Source organism: Delphinapterus leucas, chromosome 17 (assembly GCF_059928025.1).
Source record: "Delphinapterus leucas isolate spDelLeu-1000000601 "Yukka" chromosome 17, BTC_Dleu_Yukka2, whole genome shotgun sequence".
Taxonomy (NCBI): Eukaryota; Metazoa; Chordata; class Mammalia; order Artiodactyla; family Monodontidae; genus Delphinapterus; species Delphinapterus leucas.
The window spans coordinates 57,038,982-57,060,885 of NC_143145.1; the positions used below are offsets into that span (position 1 = coordinate 57,038,982).

At 35.9% G+C, this 21,904-nt stretch overlaps 1 protein-coding gene across 6 annotated transcripts in view; it reads right to left on the bottom strand.

Moving 5' to 3' along the window:
• The window catches only part of WWP1 (WW domain containing E3 ubiquitin protein ligase 1), a 117,273-nt gene that overhangs the window by 51,868 nt on the left and 43,501 nt on the right, over positions 1-21,904 (bottom strand). For 5 of the 6 annotated variants that reach the window (XM_089898994.1, XM_089898990.1, XM_089898993.1 and 2 more), the window contains 5 exons: positions 21,713-21,837; positions 12,587-12,724; positions 12,423-12,489; positions 9,205-9,389; positions 851-1,214 (listed from right to left, as the gene is read on the bottom strand). In XM_089898994.1, the coding sequence (XP_089755120.1) occupies positions 851-1,214; positions 9,205-9,389; positions 12,423-12,489; positions 12,587-12,724; positions 21,713-21,837 (879 nt within the window). The remainder of the gene's footprint in view (positions 1-850; positions 1,215-9,204; positions 9,390-12,422; positions 12,490-12,586; positions 12,725-21,712; positions 21,838-21,904) is intronic. The other variant, XM_022555059.3, reaches the window with a different exon arrangement.

Sequence of the window (21,904 nt, forward strand, 5' to 3'; positions counted from 1 at the left end):
CTTGTGCCTCCATTATTGCTGCGCTAACCCCTACGCCTCTTTCAGAAATCCACTCAAGGGTCACCTCTTCCAGAAAGTACTCTTTATCTCAGTATAGCAGGTTACTCCCCACTAACTTCCCTCTACATATGTTCCCTCCCACAGCACCCTAAACTTACACCTCTAGCTTAGCTTTAATTGAACTGTATAGACAATGACTATTTATTTATCTTTAACCCCCATCAGATCATGAGGTTCTTGACAGTAAGAAGAGCTTCTTGTATATCAGTGTCATAATGGCAGACACATGAGACTAAGATAAATGACTAAGTTGCCAAAGACAGAAGACAAAGGGAAAATGAGAGATTTTTGAGAGGAAAGGGAAGATACTGTATGGCCAAAAATGCTTGCAGGAAGCAGTGGAGATTTCCAGTAAGTAGATAAAAATAAGCTCAGAGAAAGCTCTGGTCTGGATATATAGATTTAATAGTTAAAATGATGGCAGAGTATAAGATTCAACAGAGGCAGCACATTCAGGAAAAGACCAAAGGCTGAAACCACGATTAGGCAATAGGCAAAATCAGATGAGCCAGTAAAGAGCACTGAGAAAAAACAGTTCAGAAAGTAAGAAAGGGTATGGACACAGTAACTGTGATGAGCAAATGATGGCAATGAGGTAGAGACCTCTAGAGGTGCAGTTTCCACAGCTAGAGAGTAGAAATTCTAACTGCTGTAAGCTGTGCAGAACAGCACTGTATACGCCGTACTTTCATCACAGCATTCTCAAACTGTATTGTATGTATGTTTAAAAACCTGAGCCACTAAACAAGCTTCTTGGAGGCAGAGACAATCAATCATTAATTTAACATACCCTGATGGCAGAGTTTCTGTGTTGGCATTTCCAGACTGCTGCCGGACAGGTTCCACACAGACATCTGGCTGTCTTAATTTGGCTGCTTCGAAGGCAGAGCTACTTCCAGAACTGGAGGTAGAAGGATCTAATGTACTTCTAGCTTCAGACCCAAATGCTGCACTGTTAGAAAGAATACATTCATTGTTTTCTGAGGAGGTCAGTATTTCTTGAACTGGAGGATCTTCGACAGTAGTACTAGTGCAATTTGAAGACAAGGCGGTTTCTCCAGATACTACTGCAGAACCCGTGGTGGAAGCATTATCAGTTGGTGCAGATGAGGATGATTCTCCATTAACTGAAAGGGGAAAATTAGTAAGATGATCTATGAAGGAATGACAAAGCAACCAGTTAACTCACCAATTACATTTATTCAGAGCCTAATTTATACTGAGCAACATATCAGGTACGGACAGAAATAAGACAGACAATAATTTTTGTTGTTCACATTTTAGAGATGAACGTTTAAATAATAAAACTTAAGACTATATATATATATGTATATATATATACATATATATATATGTATACGTATATACCAATAACCCTAACTTAGAGAAAGAGAAAACAACATGAACAAACGTTTTTCCTCCAAAGAATCAATTCTGAATATCTGCATGGGTTATATAAAAACCTTAAAATGACCCCATTCAAGCTCCCTTTCCTATGCAAATGCAGCTAATATCAAAAGAACTCTTGCCAAATATAAAGTGGCATTAATTCTTAAGAAAGTACTACAGGGGACTACAAAAAGATCCAGGAACTCGTTCTACACTTGCTAAAGAAATAACCCAGCACTGGGATCCAGTGATATAATTTTCTTTATTTTCATTTTAAATGTGATTCATCCATTTCAACTACGTGTCACTATAAAAGTGAGTCAAATTAAAACTGGAAAGAGAATAAATTATTGAACAAAATCTATTAGAAAATCACACATCAAAGTTTTAACTGAAACAGAAAAGAGAGACATAATTAAGAGTAATGGAACGTTCAGGTGGATTTTTAAAGAAAGAGATTTAAATAGTGGGAAGGACAGAAACGAGTATTATTAAAGGAATCAAACAGTAAGCACAAAAAACAACAGAACCAATGAAGTTCTGTACCAACTACAGGGGAGAGTAGCTTTGGGAGAAAAAAAATCAATAACAAAATATAAAAAATAAAATGTTTATAGTGCTACCGGTACTCAACACTGTTAGATAACATGAAGAAAAGAAAAGAGAATGTGCAGAGAGACTAAATTCTGGGTCTCTTACATGATGTTCAGAATTGATATATGATAGTCAAAGTGAATTTACTCATTTAATTTTCACTCTTCAACAATGCAGAAATTAATTTCCAAAAAAAGAAAAGATTAGCAATAGTATTTTCAAAGCAAAATAACACTAAATGGGAAAAGAGGAATATTTGACAAAAGACAATCCAGTCCAGTAAGAAAGAATCATAAACTCTTAGGCTTACTAAAACATAGCACATGCTACACAAACTGTTAAAAACAGAGGAAGAAAATTAATTATTAAATAGCACCTTTCAGTTGTTCAAGGCAAAAACTTCTCTCCTACAACAATTCAACTGCAAGTGCTCTCAGCTCTTCTCTCCGTCTACACCACTACCCCTGTCCACCGTTTCTTGTTTACTCTACTGCAATAGCGTCCTAATTGGTCTGCCTGCTTCCTCTCCGGTCCAACTCCAATCCATTCTCCAAATAGCAGCCAAAATAATCTTATAAAAGCATACACAGATGTTTTCACGCCCTAATTAAACATACCCATTACAACCAGAATAAATTCCAAACTCTTTACCACAGCTCATGACAAAGACTCTACACAGTCTACTCCACAGGTACACCTGACTTTTCAAAATGGTCTCCTTTCTGTTCCTTGAATAGAACAAGCTCCCTCCCACTCAGGGATGTGCACTTGCTGTTCCCAACGTCTCAGAATAGCTCCTGACTGGCTGCTTCTTATCACGCAGAGTCCAGACTCAACCGCTCCTTCAGAAAGGCAGTGCTGGGGTATCTTACTTAATGCTGAACCTGCCCCACCGTCCCTCCAGGCTACATACATACTGTTTTCTCACGTTCTGAAATATTTTATTTGTTTTTATTTCTTTTTCATTGAGTTCAGAATGCAAACACTGTCCGACTTGTTCACTTTTGTATTTTCAACAGTTACAACATGCCTGGCATACTAAAACAATAAATGTTAAATAAAGACAAATCACAGAGAAAGAAGTGAACATACCTCTGTCAAAACTAGGCAGATAAAAAGAGCATTAGTAGAAATATTAAGTATATGAAGGATTTAATAACACAGCCAATACACCTGTTCTAAATTACAGGGTTAGAGAGGTAGTTTTGAGTTTCCATTATATATATATTCCATCCAAACAATCTAAGAATTCTTAGAAAAAAATGACATGTAAGGGACCAAAGGAAAATCCCAATTCTATAATCAGAAGGTGACATTCTGACTATAATTCAATAAAACTAGAAACAAAACAAAATACAACTTATTGAAATGTTTACTAAAATTCTGGCAGAGTTCGTTAAACATTTTTTTAAGGATTATCTTATTTAACAGAACAATGCTATGAGGCAGATACCAGCATTATTCCCATTTTACTGGTGAGAAAATTGATGCTTATATGTCCATAAAAATGACAGTTCTCCCCCACCCACAATCAATTTTGCTTAGAAGATTAAAAAGAAAACTAATTATTAAGTTAAAGAAAAAAATAATAATGAAATCACAAACTTTAGGGAAACTAAGGGCAATGAAAATATTTGTATCAAATATTTGACATGGCAAAAGAAGTATCCAAGGATATAAGAACAAATAGCAATAAATGAGCTTAGCATTCAATTCCAGAGCTAGGGGAAAATGGTAGAAGGAAAGGAATTAAAGGAACAATATAATAGAGCAGAATTTCCTAACTTACCTGATCAGAATCAGTTGGGATCTTATAAAAAGTATAGGTCTCAGTTTCCATTCTAGAATTACTGAATCTCTAGGGGAAATCTCTAGGGAAGGGTCTGGGAATCTGTATTTTTAACAAATGCTTCAGATGAATTCTTACCAGAAAAGTTGGAGAAACCATGAAATAAACGTTTCCAAATTTTATAAAGAAAAATACAGTTTGGAATACCATGTACAACTTTATATCAACAAGTCTAAACTATATTAACTAAACTCACTCAAGAGAAAGAAAAATTGAAAAGATGAGAGTAGAAATGGAAAAGGTGATGAAAGATCTAATACTATCCTTCCAAAAGGCACCAGGCTCAGTTAGTTTTTTGAAGCCTTCAATGAACAGATTACCCCCGTGTTGTCTGAAGTGTGATAGTACATTGGTGGAGAAAAAGAAAAAAGGAGTTCCTTAATTTATTCTGCAAGGGTAATATAACCCTAAAACTGAAACTGAATAAATTAAAAGATGGCTCAATATAAGGAAATTGGGCTTCCAATTGGTGGCGCAGTGGTTGAGAGTCCGCCTGCCGATGCAGGGGACACGGGTTCGTGCCCCGGTCCGAGAAGATCCCACATGCCGCAGAGCGGCTGGGCCCGTGAGCCATGGCCGCTGAGCCTGCGCGTCCGGAGCCTGTGCTCCGCAACGGGAGAGGCCACATTAGTGAGAGGCCCACGTACCGCAAAAATAAATAAATAAATTAAAAACTAAAAGCAAAAGTCTAATAAACTTGTGAAATCAGTTATTTCTGCCTGAAACTTACCAAACTGAGCTCTACTTTATTAATACAACAGTAATTATACATTAGAAAAAGTCATTTCCACTAGAAGCTAGGGGCAGGGAGAAAAGTAAAGAAGAAAATAATATTTTTTTAAATACCACTGTCCTAGGACTATGGTAGATGTTTTAAATTGATCTCATTTAACCTTCGAAACAATCCTATATGGTATTATTGAGTATTAGTCTCTTTTTATAAATGGAGAACCTAAATTTTGAGGATGTTAAATTTGTCCAAGGTCACATGGTTAAAGCATTAAGTGGCAGAGGTGGGACTGGAACCCAGTCCTGTTAGAGGCCAAATCTAATCTCTTCAGTCATGACTGCCTCCCATTTTAGCTTAAAATAACTACCAATATTTACCAACTAAGCTGATCAAATGGATCCTCTTAAGACTCAAAAGAACAGGTTGGGGGTGAGGGGAAAATGCCCTCCCCTCCAAAAGCCCTCATGTACAATACTGTCTTTGATGAAAAGAAATAATTTGTATTCAGCTCCAGGCCCACAATCCCTTATCTGAAACTCTTGGGACCAAGTGACTTCCAGAATTCATAACTTCAGAATTCAGAAAGATAGTATGGCACATATATTGTCTATTACACTAATACCAAGTCAGATTGGGGCCTACACACTAATTAAACACAGTATTACTTCTGTAGCAAAACAAAAGGATACTCACACTAAGCACAAAAAATTATAAATACCTTCAAGTCAGTTCCAGTCATTTTGCCATCAAATGAGTTTACCAAAAAAACTTCTGGTTTTAAAAATTTTAGGGTTTGGGGGGGGTCTTCCCTGGTGGTGCAGTGGTTAAGAATCCACCTGCCAACGCAGGGGACACAGGTTCGATCCCTGATCCAGGAAGATCCCACAGGCCGCGGAGCAACTAAGCCCATGGGCCACAACTACTGAGCCTGCGCTCTAGAGCCCGTGTGTTGCAACTACTGAGCCTGCATGCTGCAACTACTGAAGCCCGCGCACCTAGAGCCTGTGCTCTGCAACAAGAGAATCCACTGCAATGAGAAGCCTGCACTCCGCAACAGAGTAGCCCCCACTCGCCACAACTAGAGAAAGTCCGCGCGGAGCAACAAAGACACAACACAGCCAAAAAAAAAAAAGATTTTAGGATTTTGGGATCACAAGTAATGGATTAAAAACATGTAATGTGTTATACACAGAATATGCACACTTCCACCCCATCAGCACTCCAACAGTGAAAACTGATTTTTAAAGTTCCTGATTAGGAAAAAAACCTATTTTTACACCAACACCTTAAAGCAGACTAGCCCTTGAAAAGATACCTGAATTCATCATCCTACTAAGGGATGACAGATCATACAAATGACATTGGTTAAGTGACTGCTACCAACAGAGTAGGTTCCAGAAGTCTTTGTAAACCAGCCAATGGAATGATGACAGTTGGATTGTTTGGTCAGATGTCACCACCAACAAAACGAACATGCAAACACAATCACTAAGTTGACTGGGGGAATATTATTTGAAGCTTATCATGGTATAAAAGATGAACATCATAACTATGAGACACTATAAAAATCGCACACATCTAAATGAACAGGAAAGCAGAGAGGTGAGAGCCTAAGAGGTGGATGTCAATTACAGCTCCTCTACTAGCTGCGATCTCTTTGTGCCTCAGTTCCTTCACAAGAAAAATACTAGTACTTATTTTGAAGAGTTATTGTGAGAGTTAAATCAGTCAATGAACATATAGTGTCTAGAACATGTGTAGCACAAATATTAGCTGTTATTCTGATTGTCTTAGGTTTCCTTGCAATTATTGTGAATGTCTTGGGAATTATTTACAATGGAGCCTTCATTTCTAGTTGCCCATGTGTGTGTTTTACTTTCACTTTGAAATTTCAGGCAAGGATAAATAAGAGGAGAATGTGGAAAGTGAATCTGTTCCCAACAGAAACAGTCTACAAAGTATTTAACAAGCTGTAGAATATAAATAAGAGATTCTACAATGAGGGGGAACTCAGTAAGTCCTTCTCTCTTTTGCATCAACATCTGAATAAGCCTGAAAGCTGAAACATGCAACTATGTAGTGGTCAATGGATACTTTGGCCAATCTACTCTAGCAGCTAAATATTTTAGAAAGAAGAGATAAATCCCCAAATTCCATATACTTTAAATGGAAGGTGATGACAAGAACGAAACAGAATGGTTCCATAAGCCTTTCTGAAATGAGCATTCAACATTCTTATACTTCTCATGAATAAAGAGTAGACTTAATCAAGAATTGGCACTGCTATCTGATTACTTCCAGAAATAATGGAATTGGATCTACCATTCTGAATCCAATGATAATCCCATATAACAAATCAAGCCTGGTCACATAAGGGTATTATTTTTATTTTTTACAACTCTTTGGAGTGTTCTCAAGGAAGCTACAATGCTTATAATGTAAATTTATTTATGGGTAGATAACTAGTTTTTGTGTGTGTGTGTGTGGTTTTTGGTATGTGTAAATATGGGTAATTATTTGATAACCTAAAAATCCATAGGCCAAAAGCACTGGACTTATGTTTCATTGTTAAGAACTCTGATACTCAGATAAGCCATTTTTCTATGTGTGATATTTAAAAAAAATAAATTATTTGTCCTTCCCATAGGTACTTTTCCCAGACTATTTTTTAAAACTGTAAATTTAATTTAGGAGAGATAATATAAGTCAAAGTTCTAGGAAACTCACTATTGTATTTACTCTCTTGGAATTAGTGAGGATGTTGGTCACATTATGGTACCTTTTCATACAGATTCATAAAAGATGGAATATCAGGGGCTTCCCTGGTGGTGCAGTGGTTGAGAGTCCACCTGCCGATGCAGGGGACACGGGTTCGTGCCCCGGTCTGGGAAGATCCCACATGCCGCAGAGCGGCTGGGCCTGTGAGCCACGGCCGCTAAGCCTGCATGTCCAGAGCCTGTGCTCTGCAACGGGAGAGGCCACAACAGTGAGAGGCCCGCGTACCACAGAAAAAAAAAAAAAAAAAAAAAAGATGGAATATCAGGAATAGGAGCTGTTTTTTTAGTTTGCTTTTGGGTTTTTCTTGGCCGCGAGGCTTGTGGGATCTTAGTTCCCCGACCAGGGATCAAATAGGGCCCCGGCAGTGAGAGCGCCGAATCCTAACCACTGGACCGCCCAGAAATTCCCAATAGGAGCTATTTTAACTGGTCTGTTCTTAATTTAGAGACAATCCTGAATAATCTAAAATGTTTCCTTTTCCCTTTTGCTAATAAATCTGAGGCAAATGTTCTTACCAGAAAGGATACCAGAATCAGAAAATAAATGCATTCTGCTCACTAATTTCACCCTGTTTATCTGTGTTTATCTTCTCTGCATTTTCCAGACACCTTAAATTAATGACTAATAAGTCTACTTATTCTGGGTACTCAGGATCTTTAAGTCTATCTTTTTTAAAAAAGGGCAGCATTAATAAACAAATTAAATTTTCAAGAATTCATTCATGTCAGTTCCCACGTTTACAAAAAACTCACCAAATGCATGGTAAATATCCCCCCAATCTTGGGTATAAATATACAACAGTCTTATCTATAAACCCATCTATTTTCATTTAATTACTAAATTACTTCCTTACATGTTTCTACTTTTTAATACTTTCCCATAAATAGATGAAGGAAAGAATATAGGCTCTGGAATGAAAAGAATAGGATTCCAACTCTAGCCCCAAGACATACGCTAGTAATCTGAAGCAAGTCCTAAGATTTGAGTTTCAAGAAATTCATCTGGGGCTTCCCTGGTGGTGCAGTGGTTGAGAGTCCGCCTGCCATGCAGGGGACATGGGTTTGTGCCCCGGTCCGGGAGGGTCCCACATGCCGCGGAGCGGCTGGGCCCATGAGGCATGGCCGCGGAGCCTGCGCGTCCGGAGCCTGTGCTTTGCTGCGGGGGAGGCCACAACAGTGAGAGGCCCAAGTATCGCAAAAGAAAAAAGAAAGAAATTCATCTGAGTTAATTTATAAAGATCAAACAAAAAATGATTTATGAATATTACAGCTGGATCCATTGAAAGACAGGATTATAGAAAAAAATCTTCCTTAGGCAGTCCTTCTATAATAGAATAACAGTTACTCTTAGAAAATATAAAACTTTTGGAGAGTTACATCAGCTCACAGTACATTTTACTACTAAGTTACGTGCCAAGAAGTAAATATTTGTATGGTAAAAGGTTAAAGGAACCATTCATTACTAACAAATCAATGAATTCCCTCAAGTTCTTTTAGAAATATATTCTATATTATGAATTAAATAGTATTTTTTGTAGCATACAGCCTAAGAATCTAGCTATCAAGTAAGTACTTGCTTAGTGAAATGTGTGGTTATTTCTAAACTAATACATTTTTGGAATAGCTTCCTAAATAATCTAGAAAAATTCAAATTACTAGAAAAAATTTCAGGTATTGCAATCTTCACGTTCCTTTTATAAAACTGAAGATTAAGCAAGATTGTACGATAAGAAAAGTACAGGTATAGATAATAAAATTTAACTTAGTTTTCATTTAAACAATGTGTCATAAGCAGCCATACTTACCAGTGTCATTGGCAGGCTCAGATGTGAGTGGTTTTGGAGCTGGTGTGTTTTGGGGTCTGGCAGCAACCTGAGATGGAGATGAAGGTGTGTTGTCTCCATTAATTACATATGAACAGCATGAGTTTTGTACTACAGTGTTTGTAGGTACGTGATTATCTATTCCATTAGTACCTTCAGCAGCCAACCTATTAAAAAAAAAAGAAAAAAAGCCTTACTTCAATGAATTAAGTACAATTAAATAACTTATCTATTTATTTATTTTTGGCCACGTTGGGTTTTCATTGCTGCGTGTGGGCTTTCTCTAGTTGCAGCGAGTGGGGGTTACTCTTCGTTGCAGTGCATGGGCTCCTCACTGCAGTGGCTTCTCTTGTTGCGGAGCACAGGCTCTAGGCACAGAGGCTTCAGTAGTTGTGGCGCACGGGCTTAGTTGCTCTGCGGCACGTGGGATCTTCCTGGACCAGAGCTCAAACCTGTGTCCCCTGCATTGGCAGGCGGACTCCCAACCACTGTGCCACCAGGGAAGTCCACAATTAAATAACTTTTCATCAGAAGTTTCATAAGAAATATTTACCAAGTTCTTAACATGGAAGCAAAATGACAGGTATAAAGAGTAATGAACAAAAGATACCCTGATTACTTTTTTAACAGGTTATTTTTTACATTTTATTACATACTTTGCTATATTAAAGTTTAAATTACTTTCAGTTCTAAGTGTATCCACACTGTAAGATAAATGTATCAATATATTGAGATATACAAATATACTAAGTCAAAATGAATTCAGTCCCTCAAACCAATGTTCAATTTGTACATTTTAAATAGTCTTAAATAGACTTAAATAGTCTTAAAAATATTAATATTATTTTAAAATGCTCTGAAAGTATTTTCAAAAAGGTCATGAAACTTATAAAAATCAATTCCAAACTGTTTATTGGAACCTTATTGAATACTGAAAGACCAAAAAATTCTTAAAAAATTGATTACAAGTTATTATGTACTAGCACTAAAATAATGAGTACATTGATGATCAGAAAAAGCGAAATATTATATCCCAGAGTTAGAAGAATTTACAGTGCATTCATACTGCAATAAATAAATAAATATATCTACAACTACAAAATCAAACACTTTAGCAGGGAGTTAGGCGATACCATGTAAGTGACCAAGAGAGCTTTTCCATATACACAGGTCACCCTGTATCTCTTCTCCAGAGAGCAGCCTTAATTTTTTAAAAAATATAAATCAGATCACATCTCAGTTGTCCCACCCCATCTATCTCTCTGATCTATTTCTCTCCAAGCTCCTCCTTGCCCACCTTGCAGGAGACATACTAGTAAATTAATTTTATATGAAAATCATGCTGAAAAGTCTTCAAATGTTTATTATAAATTATTAGACACAGGGAGTAAAATTATAATGACTTAGAAGATTATCAAAGAAAGGTTAAATATATTCTAGAGTTATAAGAGTCTGCAGAGCATAAATTAACTAGAAATAGGGTCTTTTTACTTGTTATTTCCTCTGTCTGGAATGCTCTTCCCTGAAATCTCTCCATGGATGGTACATTTTTGGCCTTTTAATTTTAGTTCAAATGGCACTTCCTCAGAGATGATCCCCTGACATTTCTCTTTAAAACAGGCTCCTTTACATTCCTGTCACCCTGTCCTGTGTTTCAATGACTTCATAGTTCTTATTGCTATCTTCAATTAGCTAATTTATTTCTTCACTTGTTTACTAACTACCTCTATCCCACCAGAATGAAAATGTCACAGGAACAGGACTGTATCCTTAGTGCCTGGACTAGTGTCTGGCACCAAACAGGCACTCAGTAAGTATCTGGACGATAAACGATACTTTCCCTTGTCACCTATATATTTGGAATGAGACGTGTTGAGGAACTTCAGGCAGGTAAAGTTTTGAAAAATTTCCCAAGTGATTTTGATTTGTACACCCCTCCCAAGACACCCAGCAAGGATCAGTGATCTGGCAGTCCAAGTAAAAGAACCCAACTCAAGTTCTCCTGGTGCTTGTAGAACTAATCTTTGATTCAAAATGTGTTACTATACAATAAACAATATTAGGTTTTAGCTTGGTAGTGATTCAAGCTCCTTTATCCATCTAAAATTGTATTTCAAAAATTATTAAGAAAAGATATATATATGTACATATATATACATGCACACACGCTAATGCATTTTAATCTACCTGTTGTACCCTTTCAGTCCTGAATTTTCTCAGTGTAAATTATAATGCGGATACTAAATAAATTTAAGCCAAATATATATTCTGAAGACATAATGATCTGTTCAAGTGCTCTATGAAAATCATTAAATGGCAATTTAGGAGTAATATTAGTAACTGTAGATTAATGAAAGCCACACTTTGTCATATACTGGCATGCTTTTTCAAATGCAACAAGTCAATTTCACAGCAATATATTTTCAGGGGTTCATTCCACTATATTTGAGCTATTACATGCTTTTATTCTAATACAAATTATTTCAAATAGGAAGTCTCTATTAACTGTCATCAAATGTGAACATATGGGAATCACAGAGATGGCAGGATGATCTCTGAGGGGAGACCGCAATCTGTGCACCATCCACCTTCTAGTGATTACAGGAAGCTGCCAATTCAGACAGCAATAAGATGACCATTTCCCCACATTATCTGACTCTATTTACTGATAAAATATGCCTAAATATAGATTTTTAAAAGCCATTTCCAATAAAAAAGAATGAAGTTCTGACACTTGCTACAACATGGATGAACCTTATGCTAAGTAAAAGAAGCCAGTAACAAAAGATCATATATTATATGATATCATTTACAAGAAATGGCCAGAACAGGCAAATCCATTGAAACAGAAGATTAGTGGCTGCAGGAGCTGGGAGGAAAGAGGGATGGAGAGAGAATGTTCATGTGTACAGAGTTTCTTTTTGAAGATGGTAAGAATGTTCTGAAATTAGACAGCAGTGATGGTTACCCAACTCTGTTAACCTAAAAACCACTGAAATATACACGTTATTCTTATGATATGTATATTATCTTATTAAAGCTGTTATTTTTCTAAAAACTACTTTGATAAGAATTCAACCAAATGATATGCTTAGATACAAGCTTTTAAATTCTATGGCAAACTCTAAACTAAGGTTAAAAACTTCATATGTGGGAAATGTTAATTACTTTGTCACAAATACTAAAATAAAACATTCTACCTGGTGGTTGTCCTTGCCGAAGGGTCTCCATTTTCATGTAAGGCAACACCATTTTGCTGTATTTCCACTGAATGACAAAAAAGAAAGACACTAGGTTTTTATATACTTCTTGCTGTTTTTTTTTTTCCTTCAAATTTTGAAAACACATGAAGTTATTAGCTTACTGGTTGGGGATGAGCTGCAGTTTGTTCTATTTTCTTGCTCAATCACCAGTCCATCAAGCACAACTGTTAATTCACCAGTTTGCACAACACCATTCTTGGTTTCCAAGGAAAGTTTCAATTGTTCTTTCACTCTTTCCACTAGGGGGAAAAAAAAACAAACCTAATTTAAACACTTTTGTTATATACAAAAATATGTTTTAGAAATCAAAACTACATATCAAGAATTACTCTAATTCAGTGCTTGATGGCTACATGTGGAAAGAATTATGTGTTTTTATCTATGGGCCCTTCTATACTACACCAGAATCACTTCCTTTCTCACCTAGTTGAATAACTCCTTTCCCTCTACCACATATTTTCAATATCACCTTTAATTGCCCCTTTGCACAGTAGAAACCTCTGAGAATATACAAATATATCTAGATAATAAGCTCAGCAATTGCCTAAACTTGTTCTTTGTCCCAAGGTACCACATAAGACTTGTGGTTAAGGCAAAATTTCTGCAGGAGAGTCAGGGGGTTTGGTTCTTAATCCCAGCTCAGGAACTTCTAGCTGTATTTCAGTAAGTAGTCAAAGTAGTCAAGCTACTTAAAGCCTCAGTTTCCTCATTGCAAAATGGAGATAGCAGAAGCATCAAACTAAAGGAACTGTCATAAGGTCCAAATGCAAAGCCACAGAGAAAGTTCTTAGCACCACATCTGACACACAGTAAGTGCTCAATAAATGGTAATAGTTTATTATTTCTTTTTCATATAAGGCCAAATATTTCTTCCTATTATTAGGATATCTAATTCTTACTTAAACTCGAAGTCGTTTTGCTTCAACTTCTCCTATCCCACAGAATACATATCAAAAGTATTAGTGATCCCATTATTATCCAAAATGAGGGCAGTTACTTCAATCTGATCTTCACTTCTGAAATCATGAAATATATTTCTTCTTAGATTATGTCCTTGACTTTGGTCTCTCCTATATTTAACAAATTTGTTGGGTTTTTTTTTCCATTTACCAAATGTCTAGCACAAACATATTGACTAATTACCCAAGTACAGAAAATATAAGACAAAAAAAAAAATCTGTAACAACTAACCATTAGACAGGAATTCTTTGCAAAAAATTTAAGAACCATGTAATAAAGAAAACCTTGTAGAAGACCTACTCCAACCATTTTCACCACCATAAACCTCATTTCCACTCCACATCACAAAATCAACATTAATAAAAACAGAGAAACTAGAGGAAATATTAAAGTACCAAAAAAAAAACACCCCAACCCTACAAAAGCATGAATTTCAGTTTTATCTAGATTCTAATAATCTATGTCTGAAGAAAACTATATTGACCACCATTCTATTTCATTTTTGTCACCTTTCTCTATTTAAAGTATCTGGAATTTGGAGGTTCAGCTCTTGTTCCTAAAATATTTAGCTATTTGAGTAGATTCTTAAAGAATAGCCTTTTACTCAATAGGCTTTGAGTAGATTCTTAAAGAATGGCCTATATGGGAAAAGAATCTAAAAAAGAGTGGATATATGTATTCACTTTGCTGTACACCTGAAACTAACACTACATTGTAGATCAACCATACTCCAATAAAAATTAAAAAGAAAAAGAATAGCCTTTCAAAATCACTTTAAAGTAGGTCTCTTGGTGGTAAATTTTCTCATTTTTTTTAAATCTGTAAATGTTTGGAGTCTCATCCTGAAAGATTTGTTGGACATGCCGACTTTGTATTGATAATGATCTCTCAACTCTTTGAAGATATTTTTCCACCATCTTATCCTATTACTGCTAATTATGTAAGCCTGATTTACAAATCTTTGCAAATGACCTGTTTTTCTCCATAGCTGCTTTTTTTTGTCTTTGGTGTCATGCATTTCACTTTGATGAAAGCATGACCTCCTCTTTGTCATCCTTCTTTGGATATCAATGAATCCAGGGGCCAGCAAACTATAGACCATAGGCCAAATCTGGCCCATTACCTGTTTTTGTAAATAAGGTTTTATTTGAACACAGCCATGCTCATTCATGTACATATTTTCTATGGCTGCTTTCCAACTACAATGGAAGAGCCGAATAGGTGCAACAGAAATTATATGACCTGCAAAGCCTAAATATTTACCATCTGGTCCCTTACAGAAAATGTTTGCCAACCTCTGCTTATGGGTGGCTTCTTACAATTTGTGATCTTTGATGCTGAGTTCATTTTCTGATATTAATCTAAGGGTAATCTTTGGGCTTTAGTACAGGCGGGGTCAGTTTCTTATTCTTTCAGTGGTGTGAGGGCACCCCAAGAGTCAAGACTACAGGAGTCTAAGCTCAGCTCCCCTAGCTGGCTGTCAGCCAAAAGTGCTATCAGCATCCACTAAACTAACTCTAGTTCATAAGGTTTTCTTTGTCTTTTTTTTTTTTCCGGAAGAACGGGGCCCTTGGAGACCACCCCTGCCTCTTTGCAAAACTCATCAATGCCACAGAAACTCGTCCTATCCAGGACCTAACTGTTCTGCAGTGGGAGGTTGTTCATAACATCTAGCCTTTCACAATTATAACATGGAAGATTGGGATATAACATTTCTGAGTCATAAAATTGGGAGGACTTATCACATAAATAATTCTCTCTACGTGTGTGTTGGGAGGGGCTGGAATATGAGGGTATTATTCTATTACAGTATAAACAAGCCAGCTCAGACATATTCATCCATTCAATATGTGATTGCCTAGCGTGTGGCAGATAGTGCACTCTGGGAAAGCAGGATAAACCCTGACCAGCCTAAAGTAGACCTCCTCCCTACCATTACTCCACTTATTTCCTTCAATGGACTTACCACCAGAATTGGGGGGGGGGGGGCAGCAGGGTCCATCTCCCCAACTAAACTGAAGTCTCCAATAGAGCAGAGATCTTATTCAGCTAATTCAGTGATGTATCCTCAGTATCTGACAGAAGGTAGGTGCTTAATAAAATTTAAAATAAACTATTAAGATAGAGCCATCCTCAGGAAACTTACAAGGCAGGCAGTAGCTGATTATTTCCTACCTCCTGGACATTCTTCCTTAGTTTTAATTGGGGAAAAGAACAGTCTGAACCTGAGTTTCTAGGAAGCTACATATATGACTAGACAATTTATTCTTTCATCACGGACTTGTCAAAAACACACACTCTTTCTGTCCCCACAGAAAACAACAGATCTTCAAAAATCTGGTTTTCAAGACATTTTACAGAATTAGATTTAACTCAGAGTCACATTCTGAAGCTATTTTTTTCTTGCACACAGTATTATCTACTGCTAAGTAACAAATTATCCTAAAATTCAGTCACTTAAAATAACAATAGTCACTTAATACTGCTCACAGTTTCTGTGGGCCAGGAATTTGGGAGGGGTGGGAAAATCTGCCTAAAGGGTGGCTCGTACACAGAGCTGACAATTTGGGATTGACTGCTGAGAAGAAGCCTCAGTTCCTCTCCACTTGGGCCCCTCTACAGACCTGTGGAGTCTTCACAGCGGTGACTTTCTTCCTGGAGTGAGTAATCTAAGAGACCAGGGCAAAAGCTGAAATGTCTTCACTGACCAAGTCTTGGAAGTCATATACCATTACTTCTGCATATTCTATTGGGCACACAGACCATCTCTGTTTCAACGTGGGAGGGGACTACACAAATGTACGAAATAGCAGAAGGTAGGAATGTATTATAACAGAATTTGAGAAAAGAGCGAGTACATTAGGCTACAAAAGCTTGTAGTAACAATCCCAAGAATAACCAGGTCTTCTGAATCCTAAGTCTTTCTATTATATCATACTATGAGTCAATGTGTTAGATTCCCATCTTCTATCATGTAACAAAATAAATTTCAGAATTTATAAAAGAAATTAAAGTAAAAATAAAGTAAAAAATGTGGAAGAAAATAGATAACTATTAAATACAAGGACTGGAAAGGATTCTTTGAGAATAATAACAATGGAAAATGAATAAACTTTAATGACTGAAATAATATTAAACTTCTATAAATCAAAACTGGGGACAAATATAGAGGCAAATGATTGGGAGAAAAAACTAAGAGCTTTTATAAATCAGTGAGGAAAAAACGAAATCAATAAAAAATGTACAAAGAACATGACAATCACAAATGAAATATGAATGATCAATAAAATCTGACTTTATTAATAGTTAAAGAAATACTCTGTTAAGAAAAATATACATTTTTTTAATCTATTAGTGGGGCGTATATTTCTAAGTGGGCACTCTCAGATGCTACATTTTGTGTACAAATTATTGTAACTTTTCAGGAAAGCAACTAGACAGCCGTGCATAGCTAGAGGCTTAAAACTGTTCATTCCCTTTCACCTAGTAATTTCAATCCTAAAAATCTTTCTAAAGAACAGAAATGCATTTATCACCAGTAATGAAAAAACTGTTTGTTCAAAACCTTGGCTTAAAATATCTTAGTTTGTGCTGATGCTAAGTGAATTTTAAAAAGAGAACTTAAGATTTAGTAAACTAAACAAATAACTAGTATTGACTAAGTAAATAAGGCTAAAAGAAACGGCTTTAATAAACTTAAATTTGACTATGTTCTGTCTTCTATCATAAATGACACATTTCTCCACTCTGTTTCCCTACCATTTAGTGTAAAGAGATAATTTTCACTGTAAATCACTTTAGACATAATTCAATTTGAAGTGATTTTAATGGATTTCAAAATACTTTTGTTGACAAAAGCTACTAACACCATAAAAAATTTTAAAAATTAAAAAAAAAAGTGTAATTCCAGTGTTTGAAAGGCAGCCATCTGACTCCTCTCTGGAATGTTTAAAGTGGCTCTGTCAGTTTCAAAATTGAAATATAAAATGAAGTTCTGTATTCACTTCAACCCTGGAATTAGCTACACTACTCTTACACTGTTCATCCATGAATATGATTACAAAGATTTTCTCCTGGCCCAAATTCAATTCAGGCTCCTCTGAGCCACCTTCTCCACTAGGCCTCAACCTTGGCCCATAAATACTGCAAACTCTCAGCACAAAAGATTTTATCCACCCTACTCTCCCCAAAGTTAAAAGACTTCTAACAACTCAAGGAGACCCTAGCCAGCCTTGAAAGAATTTACTGTTTGATCAAGGCAACACCTGTGACAGGCCACCCTTTCTAAAAGCATTTATTAAAACAGCATATAATGGTGGATCCTTCCTCTGTCCCTTTAAGATGTATATGTGTCTCCTACTCAGGGACCTGAAAGCTATTTGTCTGAAATGTAATCATCAGGAAGGATGGATCTTAGTCGGTCTTAGTCTCTGTGGGAGAATAAAATTCTCAATAATAGAGAAAGCTGGCCTAACTGCATTCACACTGATCAACTCTTGTAATTTTTCACTTCCCTAACTCCACTTAGCTTCCATTCACCCCTCTTTCTACTCCTTCATTCTTCCTTTGAAAGGCCCAATTACCTCTCTATAAACTGAAGCTAAGTTCAGATCAAGCTGGACCCTCTTCCTTATTGCAAAAGTATATTACTGATTAAAATATGTCCTTACCACTAGTGTTTGGCTTTTTCTTTGACAACAGAAGGATTTTTCCTTTGCAATTTAAGAAATAGTAGGTTTGAGAGAAAGAAATATACTTCATATATCAGTATCTAATGCTACTGACATAAAAAAAAAGAGCTAAAAATACCACATATTTCTGCAAAGCCAATGAAATAATTTCCATAATTTAGAACAGTTTTCAAGTGATCCCAACACATAACTAACTAAAGGCTGAGGTGCAAATGATGGCTTAAATCCACAGAAGTTCTGAGACAAAGTATCAGAGGATTGTATGGGTTTGGACGCCATCCAACTAGGCTTATTACACAAAACAAATTCAGGTTAAGGACTTGAAGGCTCGCTAGGATTTAAATGTGAAGAAGTGAAAGAACTTCCCTAGTAAGTTGCAGTCGGATTTTTACTGGGAAAATACAGATGGTTTTATATTGGATTAGCTGAGAATTTTATTTAAGGCTACGGATGACTGTAACAATTCATACTATACCATGAAGGTTGAAAGTAAATATATTCAGCAAAAAAAAACCTATTCAAATGAATTAATCCTCTGCCCTTACCCCAAATATATCAGGAGAAGGGATACATAAAAACATGAACTTTTGAGAAAAAAATGTCAAGGCCCTGAGTATACGAAGAAATTAGCCTCATAAATTTGAAGAGAGACATGTTCAAGTGCTAAACCAAGAGGCTGAATCAAAGACAACCAAGGATTTTATCAATTATGAGTACGTTTATAAATTCTACAGGTTGTCTAGAACCATGTTAACTTCCCATTACTTCTATTCAAAATTAAGCAATTAAGAATAAGAAAACCTGTGCTCTAGTCAAAACTGCAATTACTTCTTGCTTGAGCAATTCACTTAGATTAATTTATTTAATCAGTGAAATAAGTGACTGGGATTAATGCCCATAGGCATTTAAGTCTGCCTTTAAAGCACTATGATTCTATCACAGCTTTAAATTTTTGAAATTAATTTACTTCCCTTTTGTTATAGGCTGAATTGTGTCCCCCCCAACCCCATCCCATTCATATGTTTATCATATGTTTAAGTCCTAACCTCTGGTACCTCAGAAAGTGACTTTATTTGGAAACACGATCTTTAAAGAGATAATTAAGTTAAAATGAGGTCATCACGGTGGCCCTAATCCAATATGACTGGTGTCCTTTTAAGAACAGGAAATTTGGATATGGATATACACACACACACACACAGGGAAGACAATGTGATGATATAAGGCAAAGATGGCTATCTACAAGCAAAGAAGAGAGTTTTCTGAAAAAACCAACCCTGTCAACACCTTGATCTCAGACTTCTAGCTTCCAGAACTGTGAGAAAGTACATTTCTGTTGTTTAGGCCAGTGGTCCCCAACCTTTTTGGCACCAGGGACCAGTTTCATGGAAGACAATTTTTCCACAGACTGGGAGGGTGGGGGTGGGGGTGGGGGTATGGTCCAGGCAATAATGCGAGCCATGGGGAGCAGCAGATGAAGCTTCGTTCGCTCGTCCGCCACTCACCTCCTGCTGTGAGGCCCGGTTCCTAAGAGGCCACGGACCGCTACTGGTTCCTGGCCCAGGGGTTGGGGACCCCTGGTTTAGGCGACCCAGTCTGTGGTATTTTGGTATGGCAGCCCTGGAAAACTAATACACTTTTCAATTTTCAAAAGAAAAAAAAAATTACTGACTGCCTAAGGTGTATAAGATGCTGCTACTACAATTTCTGAAGCCACTGACTTCAGACATGTACGAATGTTTATAAAATTTTGTTTTTCCTCTGAGCATATTCTGCTCAATTAAATCATGAGAGATAGCTTTAAGTTTATACAATTTATAAGAGTTTCAATTCCAAATATATAGACATTACAACCTTCCTACAAAATTACTTTGGCAGATAAATATTATAATCTTTGTTATGAAGGTTCAGTACAGTCTAATATAACAGATTTGGAAACAATCCAAATGGCAACAGTAGGAGCATGGTTTAAAAATTACAGTTTGTGATAAAACATTATGAAACTACTAAATTAGCTTTCAAAGAATACCACTGAATTACACAGAGAAATGCACATGATATAACACTGAGAGCTAAGAAGAACATGAAACTGAGTATGATCTCAATTATTATACACATACACGTGTAGACAAAAATTCATCAAAATATTAGCACTCATTATCTCTGGGTTGTGAGATTATGAGAAATAACTTTTGTACTAGAAAAGAGGTCCCATGCAAAAGCTTAATCCAGAGCAGAAATAGCATATAAATAGTTGAAACCAAATAATCAATTCTGAAATAACACAGGTTAACTGAAGTATGACATATTTATACCAATAATGTCATAGAGCCCGGAAAAAAGTACAAATCCAGCCACCATCAGACCAAGCAAGGTACTGTATGCTTACAAGACCTACTACTTATTTCTGTAACCAAGATGAACTGAATGACCAAAAGCCATGACATAGCAGGGAATTAAACTTTCAGTGCTTAAAAGAAGATTTTTTTTTTTTTTAAAAATCACTGTACATAAAAACTAGTACGGCTTTTACATTTTCTTGACTCATAACTCTTTATGTCCCAAAACTACATCAAAAACAGATTTTTCAGTTACACATGAATTTTTTTTGTTAAAAACTTTCAAAAAATTAACTTATCTTAAAACTCAGCATTTTTAACCCTTAACCTAGCACATCTGTTGGGAGTAAGAAAACTTCTAAGGAAATAAGATGAACATAAAGATTTAGAGCGGTATTAGTTTTAGTGAACTATTAGAAACCTAAATATCAAATAATAAATTAGTTAAATCATAAACTATGAGTCCAGTTTTTAATATTCTTTGGATCACACAGTATTTTGAGAATTTGATAAAAGCAATGAACTCTCCTCAGAATCAGAAATACATGTATATATCCCCAAGTTTTTGCATACCATGATAGGGAGTTTACAAATAACTGAAGCTTAAACTACTTTAAGAATTCTCACACTAGAAAAATTTAATATGATGGAAACATAACACTCATATTATATTTTTAAATGAAAAAAAGAAGAGAATAAACCAGTAGATACAAAGAAGAAAAAAAAATTTACATCTATGAATGAGAGACCTAATTATTGGGAAGGGTTATCCTTGGATAGTAAAAATTACAGATAATTTTTATAATCCTCTGTGATTTTCTATATTCTCCATATTTTCTAAAATGAACTAGTTAGATAATAAAAAAAGAAAATTTAAGAGTTAGAATTTATTTTGTACAAACAAAATTGTTATTAGCCAAGAAACAAAGTAGAGTAGGTTCAGATAATGATCATTTTTTCAAGTCTTTATGTATATAATAAATCACTGATGGTCACTGATAACCGGGTATACTCATGGATGGCTGGGATTATTTTGTATAAATTTGTTGGACAGAGAAATGCCAGGGTAAATATTTCCTATTTCATATAATGCTATAAACTTAAAAGCAATCATAGGCAATAAATGAAGTCCTCCTTTATAAATACAAAACTTTTTTTTTGCTTTTGGACTTCAGAATATTTTCAAAGTGTCTAAAATAAACTTTTAAAGAGACAAAGGCTACAACAAAAAACTTACATTTTCTATTGTGTATTAACAGAGCTTGTTTCAAATCTATTGTTGCTCTTCCTAATAAAGCATCTGCTTTTAAAGTGTGATGACTCCAAACTCGAAATTCCAATGTAGTCTGTGGGGTCACATTTCTGTAAGAGTAAAATTATAACAAATATACAGGAGAGTACGGTTTCTTCAATAATTTTGAAAAGCCAT